This window comes from Melospiza melodia, chromosome Z (assembly GCF_035770615.1).
Source record: "Melospiza melodia melodia isolate bMelMel2 chromosome Z, bMelMel2.pri, whole genome shotgun sequence".
Classification (NCBI taxonomy): Eukaryota; Metazoa; Chordata; class Aves; order Passeriformes; family Passerellidae; genus Melospiza; species Melospiza melodia.
The window spans coordinates 73,132,204-73,157,626 of NC_086226.1; the positions used below are offsets into that span (position 1 = coordinate 73,132,204).

General features: G+C 37.6%; 1 protein-coding gene across 1 annotated transcript in view; it reads right to left on the minus strand.

Moving 5' to 3' along the window:
• The window catches only part of SRFBP1 (serum response factor binding protein 1), a 68,560-nt gene extending 43,717 nt beyond the window's left edge, over positions 1 to 24,843 (minus strand). Inside the window, exons 1-3 of the mRNA XM_063180389.1 lie at positions 24,727 to 24,843; positions 2,396 to 2,484; positions 1,331 to 1,403 (exon numbers count right to left, since the gene is read on the minus strand). Coding sequence (XP_063036459.1) covers positions 1,331 to 1,403; positions 2,396 to 2,484; positions 24,727 to 24,756 — 192 coding nt within the window. The 5' untranslated portion in view covers positions 24,757 to 24,843. The remainder of the gene's footprint in view (positions 1 to 1,330; positions 1,404 to 2,395; positions 2,485 to 24,726) is intronic.
• Between the last annotated feature and the right edge of the window lie 580 nt (positions 24,844 to 25,423).

Here is a 25,423-nt window from a genome sequence, read left to right on the forward strand (position 1 = left end):
CTTGAATGTACTTGGCCAATACAGTCCTGAGTGCAAGCAGGCTTTAAGATGTCTGCATGATCCGGATCCTGGCAGGAAAAGTACAATGTGGACAAAACAAAGACTCCTGGTAAATGTGTGCAGAACAAATCTTGCAGTGAAACTCCCTCAAGAACACTCACAAAAGCCCCATAAAAAAACATGGGCTTCTGAGCTCAGTGCTCCAGCACACCTGATCATCATTCTCTTAGAAACTGAGACACACATACTTGGCATTAAAAAACAATGTAATCAAATTATTAAAAAAAAACCAAAAACACAGAGAAAAAGAAGCAAATACAAGATCAAGTTTAAGACTGATGGCAAGTCAGTAATGCAGAGTGCCTCAATATTACTGTCATAGTGATTGAGAAGTGCTGCCCATTTTCTTTTCCCTTTTGTTGGTTTATGAAGATTCTTCCTAGAAGTATTAAGATTTTTAGCTTAATACTGATTCTACTTGATCAATTTGGCACAAAGCACATCTAAATTGGTCAATGAAGCCTTTCCTGTTATTAGCCTTTTTTGAAGACTAAGATCTTTGCAAGGTTGAGAAAAAAAAAGAGAGAAATGTTAAAAACAAACAGAAATACTGTTTGCTCCCAGAATAAGCACAAAATAGTAGTGTAATGATATAATCACTACAGTTATCAACTACACTTGTCAAGGAAATAATCAAAACAGCCATATTGTGAGAAAACATTTGTCACGACCTATATATGACTTGTGCTCAAGTCCTATAATTGGAATTTATAACTCATTTCACCACACATAATTTTATGTGGTATCAACTAAAATTGAGAGATTAGCACAAGTCATTATGAAGTTATAAAATTTCTGAAGCATTTTCTTGATGTCATAACATATAAGATACAAACACTGTATCAATTAACAGCAAGGCTGAACGCTAAAAAAAAGATCTGACTCAAGTCCCTTAAAGCTACAATTTGAAATTACTACAGAACCAAATACAAATGGCATGATATTCAGAGCTTGCAGGACAGACAATGAGGATATTGTACTGTCAGACCCACAAAATACCTCACCATACTCCTGAGCGGCACAAGAACTTCAGGTTCTGTGCTTTAACTGTTACAGTAAAAACTTCGAACACCACACACTGCTAAGCAAATTCATGTTTGGCCTGGAACGTTTAAGACTCAAACTGTTTAACACCTTGACAAATGCAAATACTCACAATTTGCTGTGTTAATGTTCAAGCTTACTCTGAAAATACTTTAAGTAACGCAGTCTCAGAAAACAGACTTAAAATAGTTGTCTCTAATACTGAATTATTTAAACATTGTATTACCTTCATGGCATGGATTTCTTCTATTAATCTCTCAACTCGTTTTTGGTTCTTTAATTTCAAGTCTTCTGAACCCCTGCAAATGAAGTCTATAATTATTTTTTTTAAAAAAATCTCAGTTTAGTAACTTTGTTTCCTCTCTAGCAATACTAAGTAGCAAAATAAAAAAAAAAAATCAGGAGATGGTGCACAAACACAATCCCTTATTGGCAAGTGAACATTTTAGCAAAGAGTTGAACATAGCCTAAAGCTTTTCTGTACTGAACAGCAGAGGAAACACTGAGGATTTAGCAGAACTATGTGAAAAACAAAAATTACTCTATCAGAAAATACAAAACCACAATTCATATTCAAGAATGGGTGACTGCTTCATATGAATTGTGGTTTTGTATTTTCTGATACAGTATTTCTGACCCACTCAAATATAATTCCGTTTTAAGATCTGTAGCATTTAAATACGGAAGTTCATTGGATTTGCTTCTTATTTTGGACAACTTGCTAAAATTGTGAGAGTATTCTCACAATTTACACTACGAACACAGTAGGAGATGTATCTCACACCATCTCTAAGATATGTGCTAAATTATTTCAGGCCAGTAATCTCTAAAAACATAATCTACAATATATTGTTTAAGCTGTTCATATAAGAATTAATTATTAGTAATTACTAATAATCAAGTATAACCTGTATATCTATGCAAATGAAGTATTTTTTGCTACACAATCCTAAAGACAACTACAGTGAGAAAATTTGGTGCAATTTAAATTCAACAGCAGAATAATCTAATCTGACACTTTGAGATGTGCTGTAAAAGGTTCTGTAACTGATTCAGATTACCTTCCAATACACTAAATCCCATTTAAAAAGTAATCCCGATTGTGCTTTATGAAACTCCTTTTAGTTTGTATTTTTAGTCTAAAATTAAGTAAAAATAAGACAAGTATGTGTTTTAGTGCCTTAAGTTTTAAATGTAGTACATTTTTCTCCCATTTTTCAATTTTTGTGAAAACAATTAAAACAGCGCCTTATTTATAAACCACAAAAACCCACTATTATTTAAAACTGACTTTTTCGATTTTAATTTCCCGATGTGTCTGGTTAGTCTGCGAATAGTGAGGACTCTGGCCTTCTTCACATCTTTTCTCATCTTCACAACCTGTGAGAAATATGGAAGACATTAGAAACTGTTTTCCTTGATTACGTTCCATATACAATACATTCATTACATTGACTTAAATTTTAGAAATTAGTTCAACAAAGACAAATATTTTAAAAATAAGAGTGCATTTCCCTGCTAACCAAATTTCATTTCAAATTAATTCAGAGTTCCATTAAAATCAAACTGCTTCCATAAACATCAGTGGAAGAATAACCAACAGTCTAAAAATGTGTCTGAGGTCTAAACAGAAGACAAGACATTCCTAACTAGCCATACTTTAATATTATTCTTAGAGCTAGACTGAGCTAGGGATTTGAAATGTCTCACCTTTTGCCTTCACTTAGCTTACTTTTGTCCCAGAGAAACACCAGCAGTACATTAAGTCCATTGGTGCATAATACATAAAAGCATTTCAATTATTAAACATCAAGTGTTAAGGAAAGACTCTCAAAAATTGACATTGTTTATTATGGAACAGAATTTGAGATATTAAATTCCTGTTATATATTTGAATTCATTCTTGTTCAAAACAAAAGTCCAAGTGGTTTCTAACTTGCTACAGTCTGTCTCAACCTGCCATCCTACCCACTACTCTGTTCCCAAATTTAAAGCAGGCAGTTTTACAGAAAATTTGGAAATGATATTTTGGTCTTAATTCTCAACCCAATAACAAAGAAAGAACTCTCATTATTATTATTAGATAGACAGGATGAACAAAGAAATCTTTCCAATCTTTAACAATTAAATTCCATAATGGAAAACCTTAATCCCAGGTGCTGTCTAATGGTGAGCACTACAGATACAGGGAGTCAATAGTGATCCTTTATTTTTACAACTCAACTTCCCCCTTAATTATACATATATATCTTACTATGTCTATTAAAATTATATCTTTGACAGTTAAATTTAGAATAACATGAAATACTAAAACAAACAAAAAAAAAATCAGTCTTTCTGACAAAAGCCAAATTTATCATAAATTTATCCAGTGGGATAAGTTCCAAAATTAGGTTGGCACCTCCTTCTCAAAGAAGTTCTTTACATCAGATTTCTATTCTAATTTCTCAGCGATAACATCAAAATGACAGATTGATGATGACTCTACCACCTAGTTAGGTCAAGAATATTAGTACTATAAACCTACATCAGACTTGAACAAAAAAACCCAGAAAAATCTTCAAAGCCCACAGAGCAGTACTTCACACCTGTGATGGGGAGTCGGCCAGTACATATACACCTGTGCACAGACCATAAAGGTGATACTTAAGCAAACAAAAGGAAGGCAGAACACATCCTTTGCATAACTGACTATGTTTGTAGCTTAGAGTACTGATTGAATCAGGTTGTTAAGCCTGAATGGTATTCACCAGTAGCTTAACTGAAGGCTGAATCAGAGCAAAACAATTTCCAGAGAGGGGCACGTCTAATTGTCAGCCTTGCCTCTGCCAGGCAAGTGAAAGAACACGGGAAGCAGTACTCCTCTGAGAAGCAAGGGAGGGGAATTGTACGGGGGCAGCGCTAGTCACTTGCATCATGAGAAATAAAAAGGTAAGGGAGGTTTTTGGGATAAAAATAACTGACTTAAATGTGGTATCCTGTTCCAAAAATTGTTACAGCAAAGGTCAGTACTTACCTTAGTTACCCTAGTAAAAGTAACTGTACACACAGATCTACCTACAAAAGCTGCAGTTTACAGCAGAAACCACATGCCAAGAAGCACCAAGTGCCAAGTTTCTGCTACACAGCAGCACTGCTCGAGACTTTGCATGCTAAGGAAGAAACCAATAACATCACCATTTGCCATCAAGGTGATAGATGTAGGTATTTCTTTTTTATAAGACATTGAATGAAATTATCATAGGTCCCTATAGTACATCTTCTAAAGGAAAAAAGAAAAAAAATGCAGCTTCTGTCTGAACACCAATACTATACATACATATTGGTACATTCAATGGAATGTTTGGAATGTCAGAGGAAAACTGGGTATGCCTTCTTAGAATGTCTGGGGTGGGGAGGTTGTTTTTAGTTTGGGATTTTTTATTCTCTATTTTTTTTAACATCCACTAAAAACATCCATAAGCTAGAAACGTACTGGAATTTAAGTAACTCATACTTTACATATTAGTTACTGTGTATGCAAACATGAAGTATATTTAACTTGCTCTCAAAAATGTTTTGTCAGGTATTTTTTAATAGAAATACTAATGCACACACAGCATGTTTCCAGGGCCTACAAGAGCCAAACTTCAGCCTCCTCTGCTGCCAGCCCGTGAAGGCTGTATAGACATGACAGCAGGAATGAGGGAAGGTATTCGCTCCTTGGCAGACTAGGAGTATCAATTTAAGTAATCCAGTCACTTATTTCACACGGGACAGTATGCCTCAACTCTGTTCTTGGAAGTACTCATAACGTTCTCAAGAAAGCAGTCAGCTCTTTGGGAAAGAAATCAAAAAAGTTTAGCTTCAGATTTACAGTGTGCTTGAAACAATGGGGCTTAGACCACCAGGGTAGGCCCTGCTCTCTTATATTACAAAAGGAAAGCAGCAACTTCGCCATCAGTAGGAAAAAAAACACCAAACTAAGCCAAAACAAACAAAATAAACAAAAAAACCCCAACACACCACCAAGAATAGTCATATTTCAAAAAATAATAACAAATATTTATTCATAATAAGGTAGTTTTTATAAATAGTTCTAGGAAAGACAGTAAGAAAAGGAGAAGTCTTTGCACTGAAACATAAAAAGGCAGCAGTCTAAGTACAGATCAGACTTTATGCTTTAAGACTAGGCAATAAGGATTTTTAATGTACTCAGCAGTGACAGTAAGCACTAAAGAATAATTATAAACAAGCAAAACACAAACCAAACAATTTCCTCTGTCAATAGGATCTAGGATTCCTGGAAATTAAGGAAGTCTGCAATTGCATGTGGAAATAACCACTTCAAGGATTTCTTTGAAGAAAGAACAAGAGATGTTTTCCTTTGTTGAAGACAGTTCTTTACTATGTTGGAAATACTATTTATGAGACAATTAAACTATACCTCCTCATTAATGCCACCAAATGTCTGCATTCACACATTATTAATAGATGACATCAAAGTAATAGCAAATATAGACTACGTATCAATTATTAAATACAAAAGAAATTACAAAAGATTTGAACTTACTTTTGAAAACAAGCCTAGGTAGTAACATATAGAATGCACATAGGCATATTTCAAAAGCTATGGTTATGAACAAAAATCATCCATTTAGCACTATGCCCTTTCACGAAACAAATGCAAAATGTAGTTACATTACTACAGACACTAAACAAAGATGAAGTCCAAGAAGTTCCATGACCAATGGTACTCCACAAAGAGAGGCAACCATCAATCCAACAGCTTTCACCTTCAGTAAGCATTGACATGTACCAGCCAGCAGCACACAAACCATTTCAAGCCGCAGGCAGATGGGAGCTGCTGCTGCCCTCTCTAAAAAGGGCAAACAAAGAGCACAGCACGGGATCAGCAGATGACAAGGCAGACAAGACCTAGAAACTCTCCTGTAACTCACCTTTTCCTAGGAGTGTGCATTACTGAGGGAGACTGTAACAGGAATTGCTGGCTTCAGCACAGCCTACACTAACATGATACTTGGCACACGCTCTCAGTACTCATCTGGCAATGAAAACAGCCCCAACTTTAATGTATGGGTACCACTCACACAGTACAAAGACACCAGAGGGCACATGTCAAACCAAGAGGGTGATTTCTATCAAATAATAAAGAACGAGTGTGTATTTAAAGACATCACAAGGATTGTATTTAGCCCAGAATGCACAGCTGAGAAAAGGAGAATCTAATAACTTCAACGACTTTGCTTTCTATTTCAGATTATACCTGGCTCCAAAGGGTTAAAAGCCATTCCCAGAGATTTGTATTTTTGTGTGGAAGTTCAATCAGACCTTCCCAATCCTCAGCATGTCCAAGCCCTTCTTGTGCCCAGAAAGAAACTGACACATGATTACTTAATTGTACCTCTTAAGTCTTCTCTAGGGTTTTTCCATGAAGTAGTTCCATTTTGACACTGGTATTTCACTTGCAGTTACAAATTACTTTTGACTAACAAAAGTCTTGGAAGGGCTGAATCAATTCCTAAATCAGTGTTAGACAGTGTTAGGAAAGGGCTTCTGATCACAGACATGATCCCTTTTAAATTAATGGGATGCTGTTATTCTACATAATACAAGACAAAACACATGTAAAATAGAAGAGGAAGTTATTTTAAGAGCCTCCCACATAATTAAGCTGTTCCAAAAATACCTATCTGAAAATTTTCAAGTTTCTTTAAGATAAATGTAAGGCACTTTTAGATAAAACATTAAGAAGGCTAGTTTAGGCTGAAAGTTTGTATTACCACAAAACAGTCCTCATATCAGGGATGGCAGAAAAACACCAAGGAATGTGGATAAAATGACAGTGTAGGTACAATTATACATTCAAATTCACATGACTAGTCAAAGATATTTGCCTTCACATTTTTAAGACAACAGCAGCAAAGTTCTCAAACAAGCATTACATTAGAATAAAATGTTATACTTGGCCACTTCTGAAACTTGTTTTGAGGTCTGTACAAGCAACATGACTCCAAACTAAGCTAATGTTCAGCCAATTAGAAAAACAAAAAAGTGTGACTAAAGATTTGTAGATGTATCAAGAAAGGTACGTGTCTACTCTGAACTATGCTATCAACTGTACTTGACAAAAAAAATATCCCAAAACCAAATCATTACTCAAAACAAAAAAAATCCAATGGATTGAGAGAAGCACTAATATGTTTCTACCTATGACTTGTTTGAATGTATTTTATTCGAACAACAACTGTGAAGGAAAAGCTTTTTTTAATATTACCACATACAAAAGCTAATACCGTATATGAAAATATCTGAAGGACCTCAAATATCTCAAATTGTTCTTGACTAAACTTAATAGAAGTTAACTTACACAGTCAGCCCCAGCTATTCAAAATGCATGAAAGCCAATAAACTAATGGACATGTTCTTTTCTTCAGAGCAGTCTGAAGCATATACAACTGTTCTTCTTGGGCTTCAGTCCACGAGGTACTGAATATTTTGGTCCTGACCCAATAATGCACTTAAATTATTAAATCCTTAAACAACCAGCACTAGACAGACTAGAATTTCTTCATCCACTTCTGCTTTATGCCAGCACACAATCTACTCCTAGTTCTGGTACAAGAAAGCAGAAAAGACAAATCATTCTGTTCTCTTCAAGGAAGGACACTGCATATAACCTCATCTAGTGAAAAAAACCCTTATTATAAGAGTTTAAGACATTGTGAAATATCCATAACGTTGAACAAATACACACTCATTAAACAGAGGCCTCCAGCCTCTCCCTCAACACAGTATAGTGTCTGTGAAAACTGTCTTCAACAAGATAATTTTGCAGACACAACTGCAAAAATATTTCTTCTACAATTTGAAGACAATGTTCCTAAAGCAGTGTTCTATAATTTTACATAGACACATCCAAATTCAATATAAGGTGCAATATAAGGTCTCTTATGTCTTTTCTATCACTTGATGCCTGGAAAAAAAGATAGTAGTTCTGAGCTTGCTTTTCCACTTCAGTTTCTTCCTGTACTCTCCAGGCTAACAGGATTTATTTGACATGAGGGTCACATGTGAGAGTGAATAACAAGGAGAAAACATCAAGAACCAAGGCCATTAATTCTGTCCCAGGAAAAGTCTATTTTACATACAGCCTATCATATTGCTATTGACAAACTACCATTTACCAGGGTCTAGTGAATGAATGACAGGAAAAAGATGAAATTGCAGGTACAGGATATACTTGAGCCCTCATAAATTCCCTTCATGCCAAGAGAACGCTAGGAGGTTGAAATGAGAGCCTGATCTACTAGAATCAAAATGGCTCAAAGCAAAAGGAAAAAATTATTTATATATGCCTGTAGGCACACAATAGCTTTTAGATTTTACTGCAGTAAGAGATTTACTTTTGAACTCCCTCAAGTTTAAACAGTGCTACTAAAGTAGAAAGGGAAAAAGTCACTAAAAATATACCAAAATCACTTGTGTTTTGTACAGCGGCCTTTTCTACAAATCTTTACAAATTGCTTAAGTTACACATCAGCAAGTGTCAAAGCAAAAAATCCAGCTTTAAAAACTCCAAATCAAGCAATAAAAAGAAAGTGAAAAGTTTAAGATAAATATTCAAGGTCTCTCCAATACCTGCACAAAAACCATGGAACTCAGTAATGTTTCAGTTCTTACTGATCTTCTTTCCCTTCCTAATATCAGGCACATCAAAAGCATTGGTTTCACTTTATAGTTACTTGGCAGTCTTCTAACAAAGACATTACCATGGCAACAGAGTATTCTCAATGTTAATTTTTGGTGCTATTTGGCAACACAGAGTTTTAAAATTCAAAACACCTGCAGTCGGATCACAAATTAGCCAGAACTAACAATAGTACATAATCTTATGAGTGAATAATCTAAGTGAAAAAATGTTTCTGGAACTTCATTGCAAATATTTCTCTCTGTTATCTGGAATTCCAGCTTGAAAGATCTAATGGTTTTTAGATTCTTAGGAAAAGCTAGCAATTGCCAAGTTCTATTTTTTCCTTTTTTTTTACAAAAAGAATCCCTTGTATTACAGTATATATTTTATGCATGTCAAAATATGTGGAACTAGGCAGAAATACTTAATACAGCTTCATACATTTCATTATAAAAACACATGTAAGTAGGGTGGCAAAGGCAGCAAGAAACACAAACACAAAACACAAACATTAAACACACCTGTGAGCAGTATCAGTGCTCAGTTCCAGAACAGTTTTATACAAATATATAATGCAAAAAAGAATATATTTAAAAAAAACCAAAACAAGGTGAATTTTCAGCCAGATCAGTTTCCTGAACTGTTTTCCCGTATGGACACATAAATGTTACCTAGCTCCAGCACAAAGAGCAAAGTAAGAACTCAATACAAGACAGAGATATGGACCACAACAAATCCGATTACAAAAAATGAGCTATCTCTTCATTTAATATAAAGATCAAATCCCAACATAGAAAGTGCTAAGGAACAGAGTTTTTCAATTACTGTTCGTGCCAACATCATGTTAATCAACACCACTGTCATGTTAATCTTGCCTTTGACATCTGCAGCTACATGAGAACAGTTTGAATCAAGTGGGTTCAATTCTATCCCAATACAACTATCAGAACATACAAAAATTCCTTAAACATGAGGTAAATTCTTCTGGATTAAATTATTTCACCCTGCTGCTCAAAGTCGACAGAAATGCCACTGTTGGCTAGAGCATCCGGAAAACAAAACACCCGCAGCTTCTTAGGCCTCTGGGTGCTCACCCTGACAGTTTTCCCAAGGGATTTGCTAAGGACGAATGAATAAAAGCACACCACCCACTTGGGCGAATTTCCACCTTCCTCACAGGAAAAGTAATGCACACACGCCTTGTGAGTTACTGTCAAACCCTTCCTCCACAGTCTGCCCATGCTGCTTTCTTTGTATTTTCTCAACTGAAGCACTGACATATCGGTTTCTTTATTCCATATAGCACTGTATTTCCTCCTGTATGGAGAACAGTTGTCAGTTCTAGTGTAATTTCTCCAAGTGGAAACCACAGTGAGTACTCGGAAATGCTAAAAAAGATCATTTTCATCTAAAGGTTTTGAAAAGCAATTCCAAGTATCTAAGACAGTTGGGAAGGAGTAAGGCTAGCCTAGAATTACTTGATTGTTGCCAAAGACCAAAATTTAATGGATTTGCTGCTTCAAAGTCAGTGTCTCACTGGATGGAGTCAGACTCCAAGCTGTACTTCAGAAAGCATTCAAGTCCAAACCAGCACCATGAGATGGCTAGACACATTTCTAGACCCTAAATACACATCAGTAGTTTTAAACGTCCAGATGAGAAATAACTGTTATAAACTAGCCTCAAAATGCTATATTAGATATATCACTTCATCCACATGGAAATAGAAACTATTCATGTTTTCTAAAACAGAGGACTGCCTGAAGGTAATTTCTAACCGTATTTAATTGATCAGCAAGTTTGAAAACCCCCAGCTATCACTCTGCTAAAAATATTTCTGTGGAATGTTGAAGGAGGATGTGATCAAGGCATTCAATACAGACAAGCTCAACTCAATGGACTTTGATGTCTAGGACTTCTTAATCAGACCAGAGCTCTAGCTAGAACTCACACGTGAATTTCATGCCTCCTTAACCTTTGACTTTATAGAAAGACAGCAACAGCAGAACCTGCAGTAGTGAAGTAAGAATTACAAGGGTGAACACGCATGAATAAACAGTAAGAGTGCTGAGGGCTTCTACCCTTCTTCAAATGGTGAGCCTTTTAAAAGCAGCTGGAAGAGCGCTGATCACAAGGCAACATTATGAATGTCTACATTACTTGCATAATCTGAAGCACAGCTTGACTAGTGACTCACAAACAATCTATGTAATTTTTTTACATTAATTATATTGGTCACAAACATGATCCACACCTGTAGAGCTGAACTGCCATGGCGAAAAGAAAATTGCATCAAAACTGGATACGAACCTTGCCCCTAACAAATACAAAATACAATCACAGTGATTCCAGTATTAATTTGGAGGTATGTTTGGTGGTGTGACTGCTTTGGCTTGGGATTAAGAGATGCTAGTATAATGGTGGTACGGCCTCCTAAGTCACGACAAAAAACTTCAAGTCTTGAGCACTAATATGTTGCAACTTTTCTCAGCTATTCTGAAAGAGCAGAATGTCAAAACTGTGTATTCTGGAATTATATTTGTTAGCCTGGTTTCTGAAAAAAATTAGCTTTGTCAGCACACTGCTTGTCTGTCAGTATCCATCTCTGGAAACTTTTGGGCTTATTAAAATGAAATCAAGGTTGACCAATCATCACAGCTCCTACATGTTTTGTGAAAACTGATAGTCATGTAGGAGTTGTGAACTAACATCAGCATGGCAGAACACAGAATTCAAGTCTTTTCCGTTTTGGCTGAGAACAGTACATGCATACTCGCTCACCAGCACATGTGGCTCTGAACCAACCACAGAACACCCTCCCCTGACTGTCTAAACAGGCAGGAAACATGGGCCAGAACTGCAGTTACTGAGAACACTCCAAAAGCATAACAAACAACAAAACCCAAGGACAACACAATGAAAACTAAAGAGACAGAGGAATAACTCATGATCTATACTACATATACTATATGAAGCTTTGTGGAATACTGGACTGAAAGCTGTAACATGCCAGGCCATCACTGGTTCTCAGTTGCGAACCATCGCTGGTTCTCAACTTACACGTACAATACATTTTATTTTTATCACATTGTTTGTACTGATGACTTAATCTCATGATTGAAACTTCAAGGGAAATCAGAACACAGATGACTTGCTGAATGGGACAGAAGAAGGAGAGCTTCTTCTGTGCAAGACTGTTCATGAAATATACTTTATAGTTACTTCAACTGGCCTCAGCTTGCACTAGTCTCATGCACCAAGAGGCCAGGAAAAGAATGGGAAGCCATTCTTTGTTACAGCATCACAATATTTGACAAATATTTGTGTCTTAATATTACCAGGAAAATGCATTATTATCATCTGTCATTCAACACCAACACTCATTTTGTAGTAAGACCCATTAATTTCAAAAATTGTTTTACAATGTCACTATATAGTTGTTGTTATTATAATGCAAGCATAAAGGAATAATTAAGGAAAAATGGTTTCAAGTTCATTAAATGAAATAAAACAGCATCAGGAGAGGAATGATGAAGCTGGAGAAATATCTACTAAATCATATTCCATTTCTCCCTAAATCTGAATGATAAAAAAACTTGCTAAATACACAATATTTAGATTGACCATAAATATACATTTTGCCTGCATTACGAAATCTTACTATGATAAGAAAAATAACATTTCTTTTAAAATTTAAATTCATTTTTCTTCAAACTCCTCCTCTGTAAAGTCTGCCCTCTGTCAACACAAGTATGAAGAGGCCTAAGTACTAGAAAAAGGCTGGAGGGCTATTTAGGTATGTGAAAATTCCCATAAAAAAGGGGGATGATCAACTGCCAACAACAGGAACAGCAATCAAGTTCTGCTGCTCATGCTCATTTGCAGTCCGTGTTCTGGAAAGAAGCAAACCACGCCTCAAGTTACATCTTGCAACAGTTACAGCCAATTTTCACCACCATATTGATACATTTTGGAGGGATAAGCAGCTCTCTCCATCACACTCTTCCCTCACCGACCGAAGAAATTTCAGGCCGGCAAGTGTATTTTAAAACAACAATAGAAGTTTCTCCTCTCTAAGCTGCAACTTTCAAGGCCTTGTCAGATGTTCTGATATGACATGTATAACATTTAGAGAGACAAAGAAATCGTCTATAAAAGTAGCATCACAAGACCATAACAAAAAACTTCACACAGGAAGTAATAGAGTGGTATGTCATGGAATGACACAGCACGATAAGAAAAGCATAGAATGATGTTAAATCTAAAACACTGATCACATAAAAATGAGTGGATTTCCAGGAGGGAAAAAAAAATGAAAAACAATAATAACAAAAAAATCATAACCACCTTCTTCTCATGCCTGGGAAAATAGTTATTGAGAAACAAATAAGAAAGATTTTGTATCCACATTTTTAAAGGAAAAAAATCCTTTCTTAAAAAAAACAAGAAGATAGGGAAATCAGAAAAGATGTGTTTGTGGTTTATGACTTTCAAAGTATTTGGTACTTTTGCCTTTCTTCTTAAAAAAAAGTAAGTACCAAAATGCATCCAGTGAGTGCAAGTAAGTACAACCAACTCGTGTTCAGACCTAGAGTATGGCAGTGACCAGCAAAAGCCATAGCCTCAGGAAACACACTCTGCTAAAAACCTCATATAAGGGAAATCCAAATTTGCATCACAGATCTTTTTGATTTACACTTCCAAACAGGATGTATATGCAACCAAAGACTATATGAACATCACCACAACATGAGGAAAACTTCCATTGGCTTCAAACATGCTGCGGTATGATTGGCCTGACAAATTCTGAAATACTATCCTACTTCTCACAGAAAAACTGCTCATCCTTCAAGGCGCTCTCTACTATTATGTCTCTATGAATTATATTTTTTGTGGGAACTTTTTCTCAGTACTTATAGATTTATGCAAAAAAAAAAAAAGAAATTTAAAAAAATCAAGTAGCATTACCATATAAGCTACTCTTCTGTCTTTTTGGAAGGATGGTAAGAATTCTTGCTAATGGGAATGGAGAAATGCCTTGTTACACCAGTTAGTGTTCCATATTCCCTCAAAACAGTTTAAAAAACAAGACAATTTCATGATGAAAATTCTTCATAAACACAAACACATGGGAAAGTCAGGGTTTAAAAAAAACCCCAAAAATCTAATAATCTGCATTCTTCCTAGAAGTTTCTTCATGATATCAACAGAAATTGGGGAAAAGGACAAGTATGAAAAGTAGAAGAAATAAAGCACTTAAAATATCCCTTCCAGATGTCTGACATCTATTCATTAATTTAAATATCTTTCCACAAGTTGTTCTCTACCAGTTGCCAAAATGCCAAATCTACAACAGATTTGCACACAACTATCCCAGTACTACTTACTAACAACTTGGAGCAATACTTAAAGGTTCTTGCAAAACCTTCTCTGTTGTGACAGAACAAGTACTCTCACCTGTCTGGCCAATAGTGCGTTCACAATTGTCCAGCCATTGACAACTTTTCTTCCACACCAAGTGCTGGTTCTGTTGGGAGATTTCCTTCTTCTGAAGCTTGCTACCTTCTTCCATCTCTAGGTGCTTCTTACCAAACTGATTTCCCCTTTCCTGTCCTTAAAAGCTCTCCTCATTCATCTTCACCAACCTATTCTTCTTGTTTAACACACCCCATCCCCTACCCATCTTTTTTGTCTGTTCTAATATTCAAATACCTTCAAGCCCCTTCCTTCCTTCAAGCAAGCAATCACCTTAACTGCCCTTTTGTTTTATACTGTTTGGAATTCCTATCTTACCCATGTAAGGTATGCTCTCCTGTGCTATTCACAACTTCTGCAGCATTTCCTCAGTGACACCTGCCTCCGGATGAAATCCACTACTCATTCCTTTGAACCAGGTGCCTTCAGAACAGTTCTTACCAGCCTCTCGTGCAAACAGCTTTTATCTGCTCATCTCTTGCTATATTAATGTATCCCTGCATGACATTATGTTTTCTCATATGTGTCCTCATTAAACAGCAAAGCGGATTCACAGAATCATTTACATTGGAAAACACCTTTAAGACAATAAAGCCTAACCATAAACCAAATACTGCCAAGCCAACCACTGAACCATGTCTCAAAGTGCCACATCTACACACCTCTAAATACTTCCAGGAATGATGACTCAGCCATTACCTTGAGCATTCTCTTACAGTGTTTGACAATCCTTTAGGTGAAAAAAATCTTCCCTAACAGCCAATCTGGCACAACTTGATGCCATTTCCGCTTGTCCTGTTACTTGGGAAAAGAGACCAATCTCCACCTCACTACAACCTCCTTTTAGGTAGTTGTAGAGAGTTGCCCACCTCAGCTTCTTTTTCTATGCACAGCTTCATTTGGTATTAAATGCCATATGATATGAATAAACAGGTATCATTGTGACCCCTCTTTGCAAAGGAAATAACATAATGGTATTTTTTTTCAGACAAAATCAGTACAAGACTTTTAAATCCCTTTAGTTTATATGACTTGAAACACATTCAAAAGAGTCACTGAATTTAGTAGTTGGCCACTTTACTTGTCCATTAATTGCCCTTTACTACTGCAGCACAAAACAAACGGAAAAGAATTTTATCATAGCATACCAATGAGGAATTGCAATGAATTCACAACTGGCTACTATTCTCTTATAGGAACATCTCCTCCCCCAAGCCCGGAAATTTGAAAGCCTATTATGAAAAAGTCTAACACCACACCTTCCCTTCTACACCTATTACAGCCTTGCTCCTTCTTCATTTAGCACCAAGTTCCAGACCCAGCAACGTAAAGGCTGCTGAAAGACCTCTGCAAGGACAGCAGTAAGCAATTATGCCCATTTACTGTAACGGAACTATTTTTAAATTGTGTCTTACTCAGGCATATATAGCCATAAATTACATTTAATGAAAAAAACTACACTGTGTACTGCAAGTACCTCACAGTTCCCTTAAAGTAAAAGTTACTAAGTTTCCCATGACCGTTTGCATGTTTTTTTCATTATTGTACACTACCACACCAAGGAACCACAGATGTTTTTGCTTTATGAGAGCATCTTACTAGCCTACGTGGCCTACCACACACACTTTATATAAACCACTTGAGCTAAGAAAAAGTTTTCATTCCTGTCCTCAAGTACAGTAGTCCAATAAAGGCTGTATACAACACTGTCAGAAGTAAAAAACTGCCTTGTTAGCCATGGTTAATTGCTTCAGCAATCTGCTGAAAAAAAAAACTGTGTGAAGAGCAAGCAGATCAGAATTTGCTGCTAATATTAGTAAAACTGATGATGTGGCAACTCTAGAAACTTTAGAAACAGCTGCTGGAACAGTTCCTAGGGGGAAAAAAAAGCCACAATTCCTCAGAATTTTATCTCACAGAGTATAACTTTGGAAATTTCATAAGCTTTCAAAAGACTTTTTCCTTAGGACATTTACATGGTCTGTAAAAGAATGTCAGGAATTTAACACTTGAACTGTTTTAAACAGAAATCAAGCTCTATGTAGCACAACTTTTCCTTCTTCAAGAAACTGTTGTGCCTACAATTATTTATTAGTAACAAAACTAATGCAAGAATTTTTACATGCATTTCCACAGAGCTAAAATGATTCCTGCCAAGTATTCCAGAGTTTAAAAAGAAAGCCGTGTTTGCTTTCCAACTTTGCATAGACTTATAATATACAGAAAAAACACAGTGATTTGCCAGTATACTAAGAAATGAACTGATGGAAAAGATTAGCTATTTAGTTTTGAATCGTGCAGAAATTTATCTTTTCTCAGTTCTCATAACTTGTTTATATGCCTTTCCAAGACTTTAGACTGACTTTAGTGACATTTAAGAGAATGCAGAACAAGCTTCAAGGAAGTATTTAAGACCATGTGTGAGCCAGGGATACACAGATCTTGGCAGTGCCAGTAGTCAGCCACAGCTTTAATTTGACCACAAAGCATCCTAGGCACCCATAGTTTTTCAAAAGTATCCAAGTGCTAGCCATTCTACCTTCAGAATAATTTTGAAGTGGTCACACATGAACTTCACGCCAGCTAAAGCTGACCAAGAGGCAGAGATGCTGTGACACATGTGTGAACCACACTGGCAGACAGCTCAGGAGAGAACAAGAACTGGCGTCCACCATCTGAGCAACAGCTTAGATGCTGGGGCACTTAACAGAATTGAAAAAACCTGATATAGGAGTGTAGGGTAAATGTTTCTACTTCAAGAAAACGGCTTGGCCAGCACACTGTATAGGTGCTGGATGAAATACAGCTCATAAACCACAGAGAAAATAGCAAGGGAACTTTCTATACACCAGCAAGAAGAATTTTTCTCAGGAGTAAAGAGTTCTGAGTTCATGTTTTTCCTTTCAGGGAGCTCATGTATTTTGTACTAATTGTTGGATAAGCAGCCTTTGGAGCACAGTCAAGGACTTTTCCTACGGAAATGCTCCCACTGGTGAAACACATGACCAGGCTCCCCTCACTCCATAAAATCACCCTTTGCCAGACAGTAGCCCAGCAACAGTATTTGTTAATATTTGTGATTAGTGCACTCTGCTGGTCATTGAGATTCATAGGAATAAACTCACCTCAGACTGAGGGAACCTATCCATCAGCTTTCTCAATTACTGGAAAGTTTTATAACAACTAAGCCATTAAATTAAAATTTTTCCCCCTCAGACAGCTTCATGCCTTAAGAGATAAGACTGTATCTTGAATTATGAGCAGTTAAGATATCTCACAGCTCAGTCCAATATCAGGTAACTGGTTAGATGCCTGACCTCAAGTCTCACTTCTCCTTTATATGAGGAGACCAGACACAAATATGAAATTGCCCTACGAGATTCCTCAATTACCTCATAGCCCAGGGGATAGCATAAAAATAGATCTTTGGGGGTAGCTACTTTATTTCAGTGAGATGCTGGATCACTGCACTGAACTGACTGCCCAGTATTCTGAACTGCCTTAAACACGGTAGTGTCTACAGCACCCTGTCAGTGTTATTTTGAAAGTTTCCATCTAGAATTCTTTTTCATCACAGTAAGGAAGACTCAGGAATATACTTTAAATATCAAAACATACGTTTAGTAATAGAAGCCATTTGGATCCTTGGATCTAATGCAGTAAAAATCTGAATGCTCATATCAATTTGCCCACAATAGTAAAGAGCATTTTAAAAGAAAGATTGAAGCATCATGCTTCAACAAGTCCCTGAGAGCAACAGGTTAATTTCTTAATTACTGTTGGAAATACAACTCAAATACTACACTTTACTTACTACCAGACTGCAACTTGTTCTTTTGCAACAGATAGGAGACTGTTTTTTCCCCCCTTACTCACATTTCCCATAAAATAAATATAAACTCAGTGACATACAAGAGGCTGTATGACCAGGTTCAGGGAAGTATTTAAGAACACAAATTGTCAGAGATAAACAGATCTTGGCAGTGCCAGTATGCAGCCACAGCTTCAATTCTGACCACAGAGCATCCTAGGCACCTGTATACCCTGACACCACTGAAATTTTAAGATTCTTCTTTAAAGCTGATTTTTAACTAGTCTCCTAGGAACTCATTACGTAAAGCCATCAAGATCAGACAAATGTAAGGGCTCATTTGGCTTCCCCTTTGAACTCTGTAGTTCTCCTGCCTTCACAGCCTTGACCACTATTTCTAGTGGTCACAAAACACCTGCCAGACAACATAACTGTACATTATGCGTCACCCTATTGTAGGTTTTTCTGGTTCAATACCCTCCTTAAATTCTATGTTTACTTCACAGAAAGCCACTGCTTACAGAGAAACACCTAAGTGAGATGAAATACAGCACAGCTCTATCAGCCAATCAAACAGCTGTGGCGGGATAATCCATCTCTCTGCCTCTGCGCCCATCCCACTCACAAGTCCCACAGGGCTGCTGCTCCCGCCGGCTTGTCAGAACCCGGTAAGATTGTTACCATCAATCTGCAGCAGAAAACCACTCTAGCAACAAACTTCCGATGAGCACAGAAGTGGGAGGCAAGACGACGTGGCTGGAATGGGTGAGCGAGAAGCCCCAGACTAGAAGCAGCAAGTCCAGACATTTGTGAAGAAACCACAGTTAGAGCATCACACTCCATCAGGGGCACGCCTCATCTGTCTGAGCTGCAAAGCAGTTCTCCACAAAAAGCCTTATATTTAACACTGAAGGTACTTCAACTCCCTTGGTTCCTACAGAATGTGAGTAAAAAAACAGACCCTGAATAAAGAAGATTTTAAATTATATATCTAATTTATCACCCTAAATCAATAAAAACACAAAGAGGCATATCACATCTGAGTGACAAGATAGTCATACATAATGTTGAAGAAGGCTGAAATTACGGAAGATCTTAAGTAACTGCAATTAAATACTCACTTTGTACAGAATGCTTCTTGCAAAAATGGTGACCATTCAAAGACTAAAAAACTTTAGGTTAATTTTATTATCAATTAAAAAATATTTAAGCATGCTAGATGTACTGTATAAAAACTAGAAATACATAATACACGAAGGACTAGCATGGGTAAATACTCAGATCTTTCACTTTTAGTGCACCTTACAAAAAACATGATGCAGTTCCTGGTTATAGAAATCAATTCAGCTTCAGGAAGAATTAATGACTCGCTCAATTTCCCCCTCCCTAATCTTTCCTGATATTCTGTTCAGACCACATTCTCTTTGCTGCTATACAGAAACTTTGGTGACCAAAAGTTACTTACTTGTAGAAGGATGTACTTGAACTTTCTTCAATTTGTGAACAAAGACATGTATAAATGCAATTTCAATAGCTCTTTCCTCTTTGTTTTCTGTCTTAGCTGCATCTGAACACCTAAGGACAAACACAACACCTACCCATGCTACACCAAGACAACTCAGTCTTTATATATAAGCATCTACAAATATACATTTACTTCTGTTTGCACTGTGATAAAAGATTAAGTAACTACAGATATAGTTTTGTACAATTATTAAACTACAGCTAAAACTCAAGACTGCAGTTTCAGACTTCCAGAGACTGTATGTCAGTCTTTCTCCCTTAGTTAAGGTTACGCTCTGTGGCCTGCTTGTCTGATTTTTTTCATTATCAGCCACGCTACTCATACCTGACTTTGCAATACACCAATTTAAATTCTTAATTCACACCTCCAGACTGCTTTCTAAACATGCCAGGACCTAAACTGCTGCCCAGCTAAATCTGAGGCCAGGATGTCTGCCCTAAATCTAAAGAGCAGAAGAGCTGAGTGTTGCCATGTAGAGTATCACAACACAAAGTGTTGGGACCCAAAACAATATAAATGGAATTTTTCACCTTGAGCTTTACAACTAAGCTCCCTACATAACAATTTTAATTCTGGACTTTGCTTGGCAGGCTGAAAAATAAGTGTGCGCACACATCATTCTCAAGGTATGGTTTTATCTTGATCCTACCTTTTAGGAACGAAAAAGAACAATTCCATTGTAGATGACAAGCATTATGCAGACAGTAGCTTTTATTATCTAAAATCTGTAGTTTTGTAAATACAGAGAAAAACTATTTTGTCTGCATAAGATTAATTACTACAAATTTAAGAGAAAAATTCACCTGATAGCAAAGTTTTGATATCCAATCAAGTTTGGAAAATTTGATTCACGTGTCCCACAGAAAAACTTTCTACTCTAAGAGTTTGCTTTCTATAATATGATGCCTTATTAATATTCAACTTTAGCCATTACAGCACTCATGGAGGTACATATAAGAACACTTATTTTTAAAACGCTCTATACAGACTTCATTTGCATTAGCTTCATGAGCTTTCTGCAGCATAGCTCCTTGAGGTAGCTGCAAACAGAATACCATCAAAAAAAAAACAAAAAAGAGAATAGAAAGAGAATTGAATTTGTAGCATTAATTCAATATCATTAGCAGATTAGGACTGTAAAAGCAGAACAACATAATTTAAGAAACACAGGTGCTGAAAAAAACCCTAGAAATCTGTAGGACTCCCATTCAACAGCTTCTGTTTCATACTATTGTGTACTGCTGATCAGCAAGGATAATTTTTTCACATTAAACATGAGCTATCACCCTTAAAACTTGCCCTTATCCATGGTAGTTGATGATTATGTGCTGCCATCTAGCAAATGTTTCCAGAAAAGTTTAACTTTGGGAGCTATTCTGTGGCAAGACACCTGAAATTTCTTAGAAAGCTTTTTAAAACAGGAAACATATTCAAGACAGCAACAGGTTTTTAAAATGATTCCTTCAGCATGCATGCTTGTAAGAGTAACCACAACTGGAGAATACCATTAGACTTGATACAGACAAACCCTTCAAAAGTAAGACCATATCCAGTGAATATGGAATGGCAAAACTCAAACTTTCATTCTATGACTTATGCTTTTCTTTGTTTCAGTGAACGCAATAAGTAGAAAATGGTAAGAAATACTGCATTTTCTTCTTTCCCAAAAACTCTAGTCTTCACTGCTTCACTTTGTTCCAATTTTGTGGTTTTTATTTCCTCTGCACCCACCCTCCCTCCTTCACTCACCCAGTTCATCCAGTAATCAAAAAGCAGCAATCCCATAAAGTAATACAATGCCTGCATTACAAAAATATTGTGTTTCTTAACCCTTTTCAGTCTCAATTTTTCAGTCATGCAGTCACACCGAAACTGTACCATGCTATTTACCAGCAGCAAGATAGCTTCCTAAAATTACTGGAACTTGATGACTGTGAGCTCTGCCAAGACCTTACTTTTTTTGTTATTATCTACGTATATATTCGATTAGAGTAAACAAAAGAAATAATTTATACACTTTTGGCAAATGTTCTGCTTGTTAACATGGAAATAGTGTGATATTTTGAAGCACTTACACTGCTATAAACAACTTTTCATGAAAAGAAACATTAATGAAATGTCTAAACTAATTATTTGTGAATATGATTGGTTTCTTATTATTTTCTGTCTTTATTCACCTCCTCACAATAATTGCAATTTCCTCTTTTCACCCTGTGTCCTTAACATTGTCCTTAAATCCCTCATTCATCCAGTCACCTAAAGGGTACAACATTCTCATTCTTTGCTCCCTATAGATCAGAACAGCTGGGAGACTATTGCTCCATGGAGGTATTATTCTTTAAGCAAATTGTGATTAAAAAAACCTGAACCCCAACAACTTTTAAAGTCTCCATTCCTTTCCAATTTCTTTGAAATTAACCAACGAGTTCAAAAGCTCTCAGAAGGGACAAAGGCATCACAGTCCACTATTTGTCCAATTTCCCCAGAGCATCTTTTAAATCATCACCATTAAATCATGATGCAATTAAATGCCCTCTAGTTTCAAAGCACACATACACCTGATGTAGAAGACACTGCAGAACAAGTAAGCGTTCTGACACTAATAACTATTTCTCAGCAACTACTATCAAACAAAAAACAGTACATAATTAAAATAGTAGTCAATTAACATTAAGATAAGTGCCAGTTTATCTCACTGGGAAACACTGGTTTTAAGAATATCTGTTTTTCCTGTAAACAAAAGGTGAACTGGTAAAAAAAAATTTGAAATCTGTCATCCTAGAATTCCTTAAGATTCCACCATTTAGCAGGACATGGTATTTTACATTAATTAAAAGCAGAAGCCTTTCTTTGCTAGAACTAAAGCCTGAAATATATAATATCACAGAATTTCATAGAATGGTTTGGGTTAAAAAGGAGCTTAAAGCCACCTGGTTCCGACCTTGCTGCAATGGGAAGAGTCATCTCCCACTGGACGAGGTTGCTTGGAGTGCATCCAGCCTGGCCTTAAACACCTCCAGAGACAGAGCATCCACATATGCACAGCCCAACAACCACAGAATTCCTTCCTAATATCCAACCCAAATCTACTCTCTTTCAATTTAAAGCCATTCCTCTTATACTATCTCTACATGCCTTTGAGAACAGTCTCTCTCCAGCTTTCTTGTAGACTCCCTTCAGACAGTGGATTCCTGTAAATCCAGCAAAGACAAAGAAGTTATCAGCTGTATAAGGGTGACAAGGTTGTCTCTGCAACAAATACCATCATACCTACTGTATATGGCCCAATGGGAAAAAACCCACATGATCCCCACAGTATTGTCTGACTGTGGAAAGCTGAAGGTGCACAGAATGGAGCTGCTCCATAATTTGCTTTCCCTTAGCAAATTGGAAGAATAGACAAGAAATATTATTTAATAGACTGCATTTTCAAAAGTTACCCATTTAAACATGGTCCTAATAAAATTCCTCCATTTCATCTTTATTAGAGGAAGATATGATTTTTACTCTTAAAATGTATTCTTACAAAGGCATCTCTGTAACAAATACACAGAGGGTATCTGTTATAGAGATATGAAATACCCAGGTATTGGTAAATAAGTTATTTTATATTTTATAACTAAACATCACAGTCATTAATACAGCTCTGACACTTACAAAAGGACATATGCATAGAAATGGAAAACACCTTTTACTCTACTCACACTAGGTCTCGTCCTACTCTAAGCCAGACTGATCTTCTGTCCCTCTAGAAGAGATGGCATCCAGGATTTCAGTCTTTGTAATAATAGCTCTATCTGAGATGTAAGGTAGGACAGAGCGTCCACTTTTTGCAGAAACTAGTAAAAGCTACTTTCTCCAGAACTTTCAGTTTCCTCTCAGGACAAAGTTATGTTTGAAGTATTAGATGAAATGACATTCCTGAAATCTTCCAATGTTTTGTGCAGAAACTTACTGTATTCTTTTTATGAAGAGCTCCTCAAGTCAAAGAATGCTCCTGTTTTCATCCCTTGTTATTAGCATTTTTGCAGTGAAAGAGTATGAAACATCACTCAAATGTGAATCAACCACAAGGAGTCCACACTACCACAATGAATGGAATACCCTCTTTCCTCCTTGGTGATTTACATGTATGTTTCAATGTCAAATCACTCATTTCTGACCTTACACTTGTTAAGAGCATGAACCAAAAACTACTGAGTAAATATCTTGATTTTATGCACTATCAAACACTTTTCCTGATGAAGAGGTTACACTTCACTAAATTCTTGAAATCAACTTGCAAATTAACCCCTCTTCAAGTTCTCATACACCTAAAAAAAAAAGTAATTTTTGTTCTGCTGATGGCATCAAGCTGTTAGTTATGTAGGAATTCTGGATGTGCACAGTGCTAAGTGCAGGTGTTAAAATCACACATGCTCAGAACTGCCAGCTATTCTAAACTGCAACACCTAAAATGAGGTTACTTTAGTTGTGTCAGGCTTACTGTGCATAATGAATTGCAAATACGTAACCAAAACCCGTCACGAGTGAAACACACATAACCGAATTCACACTATAGTGAAGAAGAAGAAAAAAATATACTGAAATAAACATGAAATACCAAACTTCTTACAGAACAAGGAGAAATTAGCTGCAACCTATTCATTTTTTCATTTTCAATCTGTCCACGTGCGAGAAAATAAGGCAATATCTTTGCCATCCAGGAGGCAGGCAGCTGGGGCTTTGGCGGGTCCGCCAGATCACCTGCAAGATTTCGGCGTGAACACAAACACAGCAAGGCAGGCGCGATGGAACGGCACCGGGGGTCAGGACGCCGCACCGAGGCACACGTGTCGGCCGGAATGGCGTGCCACCCCCCGCAAGCAGCTCAACTTCACCCGACGGATGTTTGTTTCCACCACAGCGGAGCTCCAGCACATGGGACGCGCTCTCCCACGCCGAGGGACGGCGCCGGTCACCCGCGATCTCCCCCACGGCTCCGGGCCTCCACGCCGCCTGCGGCAGGCTCGGCCCCGAGCCGGCTCGCTCGCAGGCCGATCCGCCGCCGCCACCCCGGCCCTTCCCCGGCCCAAGCCCCCCCCCGGCCCGCTCCCAGCGGCGCCCCGGGTGTCTCACCTCGTTGTTGAGGTTCAGCACAGGAGCCATGGCGCCACAGAACCGCGCAGGCCGCTCCGAGCCCCGCACGCCGCCGCACGAACCGAAACCGCGCGCAGGCGCCCAGGGGCCGCGACCCCGCCCCGGAGCCCGCCTTCAACGCGGGTTAAAGAGCTTTGATTGGGGCCGCTCTCCTCCCGGGCCTCACCGGACACGGGGTGGATCCCGAGCCCGGCCTACCCGGGGCGTCTGGGCCGAGCCTAAGGAAGTCGCCTGGCCCTCGGTGAAACCTAAAGCTTGGGGGCGCGGGGCTGTGCTCGGCATCGCCGGCCGGCCGGCTGGTTGGCTGGCTTAATCAGGCCGGTGTAGGCTTGTAAATCGTTAAACTGAAGGGGCTCTGCCCCCACGAGCTTATAGTAGAAATATTTCTAGTTTATAATAGAAATATTTTGGGGTTTTTGCTTTTCCTGCCTTATTGCTGCTGAGCGGAAGGCGTTGCAGGAGTAAGCTGTGGGCGCTGCCGTAGCTCCAGACTTTGCTCCATGGCCCCCGTGACAAAACAGCCTCCGTTTTCAAAAAAGTGCCTCACAATTTTCAGATTGAGTCTTCCGTTTGCGCAGAAGGAAGATTTAGGGCTGTGTAGAAACGTCCTGAAGCTTTGGTTGTGTGAAATTTTATATATGTAATTAATTTTAAATAGCCGTGGTGAAGTGCGGCT